Source organism: Dromiciops gliroides, chromosome 2 (assembly GCF_019393635.1).
Source record: "Dromiciops gliroides isolate mDroGli1 chromosome 2, mDroGli1.pri, whole genome shotgun sequence".
Classification (NCBI taxonomy): Eukaryota; Metazoa; Chordata; class Mammalia; order Microbiotheria; family Microbiotheriidae; genus Dromiciops; species Dromiciops gliroides.
The window spans coordinates 110,207,727-110,220,556 of record NC_057862.1 but is presented as its reverse complement, the minus strand read 5'-3'; the positions used below and the strand labels follow the sequence as shown (position 1 = coordinate 110,220,556).

Here is a 12,830-nt window from a genome sequence, read left to right as displayed (position 1 = left end):
AGTATTCAGTGTCTTCTTTTGTTTACTCTTCTTTCTAGCCTTAGGTCTTGATTTGGGACTTAGTAATAGGGCCAGGCACTGCTCCCTCCAACTCTCTTGGATTGAGTAGTCAAGCCCTATTCAGTTCTGACCTTACTTTCTTGAGTTCCTGCTTCTGGCTTCCCCTTTCGTTGGTGTATTGGAACTCAGAGGGCTGGGAGGCTTCTCTGTCCTTGGCAAACCAGAATTTGGCTGTTGGCTATCCCTGACCAGAGTACTGGGTGGTCTTTAGTTCCCCTTGAAGTTTCCTTGATCAGGACACTTAGGTGGTCTAGCCCCTCTGAACTCTCTCTGATCAGGGATTTGGGTAATCTTTTGTCTTCCCTGATGCTTACTTATAGAAGGCACTGGGTAGGTGGTCTTTTGTTTTTCCTGGGTCTTCTTGATGAGGGGGCAGTTTACTTGATCAGCTATGTGTGGTCTTCTGCTTCCCCTTTGGATTTCCCCATTCAGGAATCTGCTGCTTCCATTTTCACCTTGCACCCTTACCCCCTGTCAGGGCATTGTGTGGTTTTGTCCCCACTGAGGTTTCCTGGATCAAGGGGCTGGGTATTATTTAGGGTGTTAACATGTTGCCATATGTTTCTATCTGTTTACCTCTACTCAAGTTGACTTTTCTGGCAGGAGTCCTAGTGTCCCAGCTTCTGGCTATGTTTTTATGCAGTACTGGGCTGGGTGAAGGAGCCTATTAATGCTTTGAATGTCTTGGCCATTGTTCAGTCTGGTGCCCTTTTTATATCATTGTTGGAGTAAAAGTGGGAGAGTTGGGCTCTTACGTGATCTACCACATGGTCATTTTAACCTGAAGTCCTGTTTCTATCTTTTGCTCTGTTAGGGAATGGTAAAGATGGATTTTCTATGAATGATTTTCCTCTCAATATTTTTTCTCTCCTTAGTGTATTGCACAGGTCCCTTTACTGTGGTCCCTTCAGAAGGGTTTTGTTTGGTACCCTCAAGCTTGATGGGTTCATCAGTTTCAGACTGCAGAGAGCACTTCGCTTCAGATTTATTTCCTCTAAGTGCATGCCTAGGAGACCGTCCTGGGTCTTCATGATTGCACTTAATCTTACTATAAAGAATCTGATTTTTTTTCTGAAGGCTTCTTCACATAGGAAGGACTGAATCTATTTGTCTGACAGGTTCATGCTTTTTACATATGGCAGTAGGGCATCTAGGTGGTGTAGTGGATTGGGCACTGGGCCTGGAGTCAGAAAGACTTACCTCCCTGAATTCAAATACACTTCAGAAATTTATTAGCCGTGTGACCTTGGGCAAGTCACTTAACCCCATTTGCCTCAGCTTCCCCATCTGTAAAATGAGCTGGAGGAAGAAATGGCAAACCATTTCAATATCTTTGCCAAGAAAACCCCAAATGGGGTCAAGAAAAGTCTGACATGACTGAAAAACAACAGCAAAAAGTGAAGTATCAGGGACACTCCTTTTTTTTCTAGGCCAGAACTTGACTGCCCTGGTGAGTGTGTTTGCAGATTTTCGTACCAACGATATTTGTTTTGCTCCAGCTTTTTGTCAAGTACCCTATGTGGCATCAAGGGCTTAAGGGAACAAATACAGCTAGTAGAGGGGCTGGGGGATAAAGGGAATGGAGAGAGATGAGTGTACACAGCTCAGCCTATTCCCTCAGATGAGGTTCTCTGTCAGTATTCTGTGTTCATAGTCACCAAGTGTTGGTGACATTAGAAACTAACAGGAATAGTTCTAGGTAGGTGACCCTATGTGATCTGGCTGAGAGGTTCCTGCTTTGTCTCCTTGGGTGCTATAGTAGGAAGTGCTTTTGGTAAGTTTTGAATCAGTATTGGGCCTAGGGGAGGGGGCTTATGATACAGATAGATGCCCATGTCTCTGGTATTGGTGGTCTGCTTCTGTAGTATTTGGATATCACTAGTGTTTTATCTCCTTGGACAGGTGTCCACACTGCTCTACTGTCACCAATTTGTGCAACTTGTAGTGTAAGTAGCTTTGGAATCTGAGGACCTGGGTTCAAATCCCAGCTCCAGTGTTACTAACCTTTGTGACTTTGGGCAAAACCTCACTGGGACTTAATTTTCCTAATTTGTAGATTTCTAGATCTAATGTTCTTTGTTTTGTGCCTGTGACATCTCTGGGAAATTTCTGTTATGTGCGATCCCTGCCTAGTGGTCCTGATCCCTAGTGGTCATCAGCTGCTGCCTTATAGCTGATTGCTTTAAGAGAAAACAGAGGGGCTGCTTAGACCCTGGATAATTGCATTATAAAGATTGGAGAGCCTTGTATCCAGGACTTAGGCCATACGTCAACTTGTATCAATGTTAGAACTTTACTTGTGTATTTGGCCTGGTGTGAAAGCCAATCTTTCTATCTTCTCAGAGAGCAAAATCAGGAAATTCTTGGACTAGAAAGGTTTTAACAGATTATCTGCCTCCAGACTGAACCACTTTATTCTGCGCTATTCACATGAAACTCATTTCTAGTTTATTTTTTTAAGACCTTGAGATGGGGAGATTTCATAGCATCCTTTGACTACCTTCCATTGCCTCATCTGTTCATTTTTCCTTTTCCCCTAAACCTCATCTCCTGCTTTTGATGTAAATATCCATTCCTTTTTTGGTCTTTTCTTAGAAAAGATGAAGAATAGCCAGACAGCAGAGAGGCTTGCTTTATCTCCTGGTGTCATCCTCTGGGCAGATGAAGCTTAAGTAGTAGAGCCATTGAGAAGGAATAAATGAAGGTTCAGAGCAAACCAGTCCCCCTCCAGGAAAATATATAAGCCAAATGACCTCATTTTGCTAGTGGCTCTCTAGCCTGCTTTGAAAAGGTGAAGTTTTATGACTGCATTGGAGCCATTTCTAACCCTTTTAGGCTCTGGAAGTTTCATCAAACCAGCCCTGTGGGTGGTAATCAAATGCAGGTGGATTCCATCAGCCCAGAGCCTTTCCTCTTACCCAATCAAATGAGGGCTGGCCTGCCCAGGATGCAGCATCCAGAGACAGCATTCCAGCCTGCAGGCAGATGGTGAACTGGCCTCTTCCCTACCTCTCCCCCTCACCCCACCCCCCCAGCAATATAGTCACACATACCTGATCCTCTCCCTAAGGAATGATTATGCTTTAGCCCATTTCATCCAGGTGCTCACATCATTGTGCAATCTGAGGGGGACTATTTCTTCGAGTTTGTTTCCTAAGTCCTTACAGTTAAAAATCATGTATTTTTCTTGGCCAGAGATAAAAGGATTAGGGTTAATGTTTTAATACATATTACAAAACTGCTTCTAATGAGTGGTTCTTGAGGGCACCCCCCCTAACTCTAGTTACCTCTCTCCTCTTGCACAAATTTTTTTTTTTTTTAAGTGAGGCAATTGGGGTTAAGTGACTTGCCCAGGGTCACACAGCTAGTAAGTGTTAAGTGTCTGAGGCTGGATTTGAACTCAGGTACTCCTGACTCCAGGGCCAGTGTTCTATCCACTGCGCCATCTATCTGCCCCCTCTTGCACAAATTCTAAAGTCCATCTTGCATGACCCTGTAGGTTTCAATTCCCTCTCTATATGTCATTCCTTCTTCCTTTGTGAGCCTCCTTCAAGTATGGCTAAATGTTCTTCTCCAGTGTCCCTTTTAGTTGCAAGTGTTCCAGATCTTCTCATTTTCTATGTCTATTGCAGACACCGTCACACTAATGCTTCAGTATTGAATAATAAGGTCAGAGACACCACAGCATCACCCACCTGACCCTCATATTTGTTCAATGTTCCAAACTCAGGGTGTGTGCTTTCAAAATGGATTTGCCTTTCCAAAGTGTTGGATATTTGAGGGGGAAAACATACCGATGAAAAGCTCTTTTCATTGTGGCAAATTTTGGTAGTTGGGTTGAATGCCTTTTCAGAGATCAACTGGGTTCTTTGGCCATTTATACCTAGCAGTGTCTATTCTTTAGTGAGCTGGAAGGGTTGGCCTGTCAGTTCATGAAATTTCCTTTGTAACATGTAAAGATGTATAGGACTTAATGGTGTGCCTATTCAATAGTTAGTAATATTTAAGTTAAACACAGAGCTGAAGCTGACAGAGCCCAGAAGCTCTTCCTACCTTCAGACTTTTCAGCCTTTTGAGGTGTTGACGACAAAAAATAAAATGCTAAAAATGTAGGGTTTTCAGGACTTGGTGTTGGACATATCATCTCCCTGTCAGAATTCTCATCTCTGATCCCAGATTCCAGAAGCTTAGCCAACAAGGGATTGTTGGCTGTCATCTTAGTTTGCGGTTTATATTTGTATGTTGAGGAGTTTACATGTGTATAATCACTATGTATCATGTTTGTACAAGATATAATTGCTGAAAATTATATCACGAACACATTTTAACCCATCTTATAAGCTGGCAGACTGAATATATATCTCAAATACTTGTCTTTGGAAGTTGCCTTTGCCCCAAGCACAGTCTGATGCACAGAGCTGCTCAGACCAGTTTCTTTTTCTATGATGAACATCATTTCTGTTGTCAACTAATGTCCAATTGCAGGCATTCCTTAAACTTCAGACCCTTCAGGGTGTTTGGTAGCAGATTTTTTTCCCCCCATTCTATATCAGTTTTCCTCTCAGAGCCCATGACAGCATATAAATGTTAACTTGCTGATCATACTGTCTAGGAGAAGGGAAAAATTAGAGCAAATTCTGTTATCCTTGAGTCACACTGATTGATGAGGATCATGAGCATACCCAGGGACTGTACTTGGTCTCTTCCTACCTAGTACCTTATAGGTCTCTTTAGGAATCCCCAAATATTGAAGGTCAAAGCCAGAAAACGAACTACCACAAACTACTCAGCACCACGGTTTGAATGCTTACTGTGTGTTGAGTACTAGACACTGTTGGGAATAGGTGGTAGAGTATTGCCATAAAAAAAGAAAAGACAGTAATTGATTAGAAGAGTTAATTTAGTCCATCAAGGGAAAGAACAGATATTTGAACATGTAGAAAATTATTTAGTAAACTAAGTAAGTAACCAAGTAGCCTGGGGAGTATGTTAAAAAAGGAGATGAAAATGTGATGGGGAAAGTTGGGAAACTTTCCAGGGATGAAGGGACATAGTAAAGGTAAAAGATACTTTAGTCCTAAGACATTGGTATAACTAATTAGATTTCTTTCTTTTTTTTTTTTTTTTAAGTGAGGCAATTGAGGTTAAGTGACTTGCCCAGGGTCACACAGCTAGTAAGTGTCAAGTGTCTGAGGCCGGATTTGAACTCAGGTACTCCTGATTCCAGGGCCGGTGCTCTATCCACTGCTCCACCTAGCTGCCCCCACTAATTAGATTTCTAACAAGTGAATTCTTGATGTTGGTTAATTTAAAAACAATTTGCTTTTCTTCTTCTTCTAGGTTTACAGGAACAGATGGACCCAGTGGCTTTGGCTTCGAGTTGACATTTCGACTAAAGAGAGAAACAGGAGAGTCAGCTCCACCCACATGGCCAGCAGAGTTAATGCAGGGCTTGGCCAGATATGTGTTCCAGTCAGGTATGGGACCATAGGCAGCTGTCATCTCGTTTTCCCTTAGGCTAAGAGCCCAGTTGTTCTTGGAAATGTACACACATATTTTGATGTCTGTTTAGTTCCATATTCCTGTTTTTAGCTTAGTTTGGAGTATTTACCACCTCTTCTAGTTGACATTCCTAAGACAGGACTTCACTTAGACTCTAAAAGTAAAGGTTTTTATAGTGTAACCAATTTAATTGTTCCAAGCTGCCCAGCATCCGTGTTTGTAACCTGCCAGCCAGGCTCTAGATTTGTGATAGTCTGAAAGCCAAATTGATACAAAGCTAAGCAGTTTTATTTTCTCCATTCCTGTGATTAGAGTTTTTCCTTGCCATCCCGGTTTGTTGGGGTTGCAACCATAGGTTGTAGCCTTGCTTTTCACTTCAGGCTAGGAGGGAAAGAGTTATTTGGTAAGCAGTAGGGAACCATGAAAGATTTTTGAGCAGGAGAGTGATATCTTTTCTAAGGTTTCTTTCTTTCCATACTTCATGAAAGGGATAAAACAGAAATAGATTGGGCCTTAGCCCTCAACATTGTATTTTATGCGCTTGATTCACATATGCGTAGTTTGCAGATTAGCTTGTGGGAAGGTAGGTGGCTGATTGGGAAAACACTTTGTGCCAGGAGTCCTGTTCTTTTTAAAAATATATTTTTGATGCCTTTTGTTTTTATTTTGTATCATTGTCATTCCTTGGAAAAGACATCCTCCCCATATTGAACCCTTCCTTATAATAAGAAAAATAGTTAAGCAGGAACCTCTGGTACTGTGTCCACATTTAACAAGTCATGTAATATTTTGTCCTGATAGTCACTTGTCTTTCTGGTTGGAAGTATGCTTCATTATCTGTCCTTTGGAACCATTGTTGCTTTCTCAAATACTCAGAGTTCAGCTTCCTGCTAGTGACCTCTTCAAATAAATTTTCTTTTCAATTATGAAGTTAACTTTCATGAACAAACTTAAATATTGCATTGTAGGAAGAACAAAAAAGTATCGCACGTGAAACTGTGAACTTCTGTTACATATGCTTTCATAGCATGTGTTCAACATGATGTTTACAAAATTACTGTGTCCTTTTCTGAAATTTTTTTCCTTCAGTGTGTTTTTGTTTTGTTTTGTTGATGTTCTTTTCTTATCTCATTTACCCACTAGCTTGCTCCCCCTTCCAGGAGAAGTTTCTCCCTTTTAAAAAAATAACAGTCGGGGTCAGCTAGGTGGCACAGTGGATAGAGCACCAGCCCTGGAGTCAGGAGTACCTGAGTTCAAATCCGGCCTCAGACACTTGACACTTACTAGCTGTGTGACCCTGGGCAAGTCACTTAACCCCCATTGCCCCGCAAAAAAAACAAAAAACAAAACAAAACAAAACAAAATAACAGTCAAGCAAAACAATTCTGTACATCCTCAATGACAATATATGTCTCATTCTGTATCTCTAGTCTATCACTTCTCTGCCAAGAAGTGGGTAACATGTAAATGTCAATTGTTCTTTTGGTTTTGTTCATTTTCACTTTACATTAATTCATTAAAAAGCTAACCAGGTTCTCTTTATCCACCATATTCATCATTTCTTACTGTGCCTTAATATTACAGTCCCACAATTTGTTCAGCCAGTCTCCATTTGGTGTACACCTACCCTACTTTGTATCTGAACAAAAACTGCTTCCATAAATATCTTTGTGCATATTGGTCCTTTCCTTCTTTGTTTGATCTTTTTTGGAATATATGCTGATAGTGGTCTTTCTGAATCAAAGGATTATATATATTTAGTTTGGTGACCATTGGAATATATTTCCATATTGCTTTCTAGAATGGTTGGACAAATTCACAGTTCCACTAAAGGATCATAGATATGATCTAGTCCAAACCTCTTCAGGACTTTGGACTTCTGTTTGGTAAGCCTTCACCGTATTTAGCCAAGATCCAGGCTTACCATACTGCTCTCTGGCCATTTTTATGCCATGCCTTGTTGTACCTCACCACTTCTTCCTGCTTTACTGTGCTAACTCTGAAATTAGCCATCAAATCAGCACTACTAAAAACACTATCTACTACTCCTCTACATGTTTTGTTTTTCCCTATTAGACTGTAAAGTCCTTGGTGGCAGGGCTTGTTTTAATTGCTTATATTTATATTTCCAGAACTTAGCATAGTTTCTGGTTCAAAGTAAGCTTTTGGTACATGCTTTCATTCCATGCCAAACCCCTCATTTTACAGAGGAGAAAACTACGGATTATTATGTTTTATCCATTGGGGACCACCTAGCTGAATTGAATTGAAGTGATGCTTCAATTCAAACTATACTACAGAAACCTCAACAGCAACCCCTCCATAACAATCCAGTTGCTCTTGTTCCCATCCTGAGAGTTAGTTGTGTTTAATGTATAATTAAAAGCTATGAGACTAATTCCATGAGCCACATAGGAAAATCAAGCCCATTACTATTTAAAGTCACATCTGGCAGGCTGCCTGGTAGCCTGTGCACAGTAGTACACAATGAGTTTTTAAAGTGTTTAGAACTCAGCCTTTGATTAAGGAGTGACAATGATCCAAAGTAAGGTGGGAAACTTACTTCCTAAACTTGCTGGCTTTTCTAAGATTCATTTAGCTCTGTTCCCTTTGGTATTCATTAGACTCCTCCACTGTGCTGAGAGTATTCCTTCTTTGTTTTGGCCTGCCCCACTGTCTGCCTTTATGGTTAAGCAGTTTGTATCTTTCAGCAAACATTTGTTGAAAAATAGACATTTCTGATGTGGTATAGGTGAAAAGCACTGGCTAGGAGCCAGATTTGGTGAATCCTAGCTCTGTCACTAACTTGTGTGGTTTTAGGAAAGTCACTAAGCATTTCTGATTTTATTTCATCTATAAAAATGGATGTCATGAATATTTTAGTGAAGATGGGAGTCTACCTTTGGGCTTTTATAATCTTTGGAATGCCTGTTCAACAGTGGATTCCTTGAATCAAAGCGTATGGGCACTTTTTTTTTTTCTTTTTAACTCCCCCACCCCCATTCACATGCATTTATTGTCTCTTCTCTCCAATCACTGAAAAAAGAAAAAAAACAAAACCCTTGTAACAAATACACAAGGTCAAGCAAAACAAATGCTTGCACTTGCCATATCCAAAAATGTTTATCTCATCCTACTGAGTTTCTCACTTCTCTGTCAGGAGGTAAGTGGGATGTTTTATCATTGGTCCTCTAGAATCTTAGATGGTCACTTGGTCAGAATTCTTAAATCTTTCAAAATTATTTTTCTTAACAATGTCATTGTATAAATTGAAATGGTTCTGCTCACTTCACTCTGTATCACTTCAGATAAGTTTTTCCAGGTTTCTCTGAAAACTCTCCTTTTTATTATTTTTTGTTGCCCAGAAATATTCCATTACATTCATAAGCCAAAGTTTGCTCAACAGTTCTTGAATTGATGGATATCTGCTTGTTAGCTTCCAGTTTCTTGCTAATACAGAAATAACTGCTATAAATATTTTTGTATATATGGATCTTTTCCCTCTTTGGTGATTAAGTCTAATAATTATGGTGGGGTCAGAGGGCATAGTGGCTTTTTGAACATAGTTCCTACTTTCCAGAATGACTGGATCACTTCACAACTCCATCAACTGAATTAATGTGTCTGTTTTCCTTAAGCCTTTGGGGGCCCCTCCTCCAACATTTGAAATTTTTCTTTTTTGTCATCTTTACCAGTTTGGTGATTGTGAAGTAGGACCTCAGAGTTGCTTTAATTTTAATTTCTGTAATGATTAGTAAGTTGGAGCATTTTTTCACATGGTTGTTGATAAGCCTGTATTTCTTTTGAAAACTTCCTGTTCAGATCTTTTGACCAATTGGGGAATGGCCCTAATTCTTTTTTTTTTTAAATAATAAATATTTTTATAAGGCACCAGCCTTGGAATAAGGCACCAGCCTTGGATTCAGGAGGACCTGAGTTCAAACTTTTTTCGCGACAAAACCCAGCCTCAGACACTTACTAGCTGTGTGACCCTGGGCAAGTCACTTAACCCCCATTGCCCTAAAAAATAAAAAAATAAATATTTTTTATAAAGTTTTGAGTTCCAAATTCTATCCCTGCTTCCCTCACTCCCCTGCCCCCTCCCTGAGGTGGTAAACAATCAGATATAGGTAATAATTGTGCAATTATGTAAAACATTACCATATTAGTCATTTTGTATAAGAAAACTTGGATAAGAGAAAAAAGTCAAAGAAAGTGAAAAATAGCATGTTTCAGTCTGTGTTCAATCAATATCAGTTCTTTCTTTGGAGGTGGATAGTATGCTTCATCCTTAGTCCTTTGGGATTGTATTGCTGAGAATAGTTAAGTCATTCACAGTTCTTCATTGAAGAGTATTGCTGTCACTGTGCACAATGGTTCTGCTTACTTTCCTATACATCAGTTCATACAAGTCTTTCCACAATAGCCCTAATTCTTACAAGTTTGAATACAATTTTATCAGAGAAACTTGCCTTATTTTTCCAGTTAACTCTTTCTGTCTAATTTTTTGTTTGTTTGGTTTTTGTTTATTTTGTGGGGCAATGGGAGTTAAGTGACTTGCCCAAGGTCACACAGCTAGTACGTGTCAAGAGTCTGAGGCCAGATTTGAACTCAGGTACTCCTGAATCCAAGGCCCGTGCTTTATCCACTGCACTGCCTAGCTGCCCCCTTTCTGTCTAATTTTAACAGCATTGGTTTTGTTTGTACAAAAACTGCCCTTTTTATTATCTGTAAACCTCTCTGTGTCTTGTTTGGTTATTCACAGGCTCTTTCTCTACCTATATCTAAAAAGTAACTTCTTCCTTTCTCCTTTAATTTTTCTTTGATGTGACCTTTTATGTTTAAATCATGTATCTATTTGGTATGAGGTGTTCATCTAAACATAATTTCTGCCATACCAATTTCTAATTTTCCTAGCAGTTTTTATAGTAAATAAATAGTGAGATATCTTACCTCAGTAATTGTAGTATTTGGGTTTATAAAACACTAAGCTATTTTTTTTTTTGCTTTTTTATGTTATATACCTAATTTAGTCAACTGATTAGCCTCTTTAGCTATTAGCAAAAAACATTCTGGTGCTTACTGCTTTGTAGTATAGTTTGAGATCTGGTACTGTTAAGCTCTTTTTCTTCCCACCTTCTGTTGTATTTTTTTCATTATTCCCTTTGAGATTTTTGCCTTTCTGTTCTTCCAAATGAATTTCATTTTTTTTTCAAGCTCCTATAAAATAATTCTTTGGTAGTTTGACACGGCACCAAACAAGTAAATCTAGGTTGTATTGTCAGTTTTATCATGTTGTTTTAGTCTACTGATAAACAATATTCTTCGCATTATTTGGGTCTGTCTTTATTTCTGTAAAGAGTGTTTTGCAGTTCTATTCATAGAATTCCTCTGTGTGTGTGTCATAGTCGGTAGCCTTAAGTATTTTTTATATTCTGCAGTTATTTAAAATGGAATTTGTCTTTCCATTTTTTTCATTTTCTGTTGAGTTTTGCTGGTCACATGCAGAAATTCTGGTTATTTATTTTATATCTTGTAACTTTGCTGAAATTGTTTCCATTTTTTTAGTTCATTTTCTAAGATTATCTAAATAAAACATTATATCATCTAAAAAGTGATAATTTTGTTTTCTCTTTGCCTAGGTCAGGGGTGTTTTAATTACTTTGTAAGCATAATTCCAAATTATGCTCCAGATTGGGTTTCTTCACAATTCTAACAACAGTGAACTGGTGTTCCTATTTTTCTGTAGCCCTTATAACACTGACCATTCCCATTTTTATCATCCTTCTCAATTTGCTGAGTGTGAGGTAAAACCCCAGAGCTATTCTGATTTTCATCTCTGATTATTATCTGATATATGTTATTATCTGATATATCTGATTTGAAGCAATCTCTAATATGGTTATCAGTAGAGTGCAAGTTTTGAGAATTGTTTGTCCATATCTGTGGATTTGACCTTCCACATGAGAGTAGCTCTTGGTCCCACATACCTAAGCAAATTCCACACACATATTGGAACCAGACTCACCAGAGACACTTGACACAAAGACACCTTAAAGAAACTCTACTCTTCTCTGAGCTGAATCCCTGCTCCATTTGTACAAAAGCTGCTCTACTTCATGCAGTTGAAATAACCATTTTACCACTTGTGGTCTTATCTATTGCTTATTTGATTAAGATTTCCCCCCCTCACCATGGCTATGATGTTCCTGATCTGGTTCATGACTAAATTGTTTTATGGTGTGACCTTTAACATAGAGGCTTCATATCCATTTTTTAGTTTATTGTAAATAATACAATATGTTGTTCTAAAATTAATTTATGTCCAACTGCTTTTCAAAGTGTTCCCATAGGTTCTAGTCATGTGGCGAGCCCTTACTCAAGTTTTTATCTTCCCAGGTTTATTGAACAGAGTTATTGAGTTCATTTGTTTCTAATTTTTCTTTATGTTATGTTTCCACTCATCTAGTTTTCTATTTTTAAACTAATACCAAATAGTTTTGATGATTATTACATTGTACTATAGGGGCTGCTAGGTGGCACAGTAGATAGAGTGATGGGCCTGGAGTCAGGAAAACTCATCTTCCTGGGTTCAAATATGGCCTTAGATATTAGTTGTGTAACCCTGAGCAAGCCACTGTTAACCCTGTTTGCTTCAGTTTCCTCATCTGTAAAATGATCTGGAGAAGGAAATGGTAAAGCATTCCAGTATCTTTGCCAAGAAAATCCCAAATGGGATCATGAAGAATTAGACATGACTGAAAACAACTCAACAGCCATAATTTGAGGTCTGAAAGTGCTATTCCTCCTTCATTCCTTCTTTTTAAAAAACGCTATTTCAGGGCAGCTAGGTGGCCCAGTAGATAGAGCACCAGCCCTGGATTCAGGAGGACCTGAGTTCAAATTTGGCTTCAGACACTTGACACTTATTAGCTGTGTGACCCTGGGCAAGTCACTTAACCCTCATTGCCCAACAAAACAAAAACAAAACCCTGCAAACATTATTTCCCTTGAGATTCTGGATCTTTTTTACTCCAATTGAATTTTGTTACTATTTAGCTCTGTGAAATATCTCTTTTGTAGTTTTATCAGTGTGTCAGTAAATCTGTAAATTAATTTAGGTAATGCTGTTTGTATTTATTAATTAACACAGACTAACCATGAGCAATGATAGCCCTCTAAATACATTCTTTATTTCTTTAAAGATTGTTTTGTAATTGTATCAAATGTCTTCACTGTGTCTTGGTAGACTCCTATTATTCATTTTA

General features: G+C 38.8%; 1 protein-coding gene across 3 annotated transcripts in view; it reads left to right on the top strand.

The window, feature by feature from the left end:
- The window catches only part of SUFU (SUFU negative regulator of hedgehog signaling), a 149,044-nt gene that overhangs the window by 48,939 nt on the left and 87,275 nt on the right, over positions 1-12,830 (top strand). For all 3 annotated transcript variants that reach the window (XM_043981733.1, XM_043981732.1, XM_043981731.1), the window contains exon 3: positions 5,401-5,537. In XM_043981733.1, the coding sequence (XP_043837668.1) occupies positions 5,401-5,537 (137 nt within the window). The remainder of the gene's footprint in view (positions 1-5,400; positions 5,538-12,830) is intronic.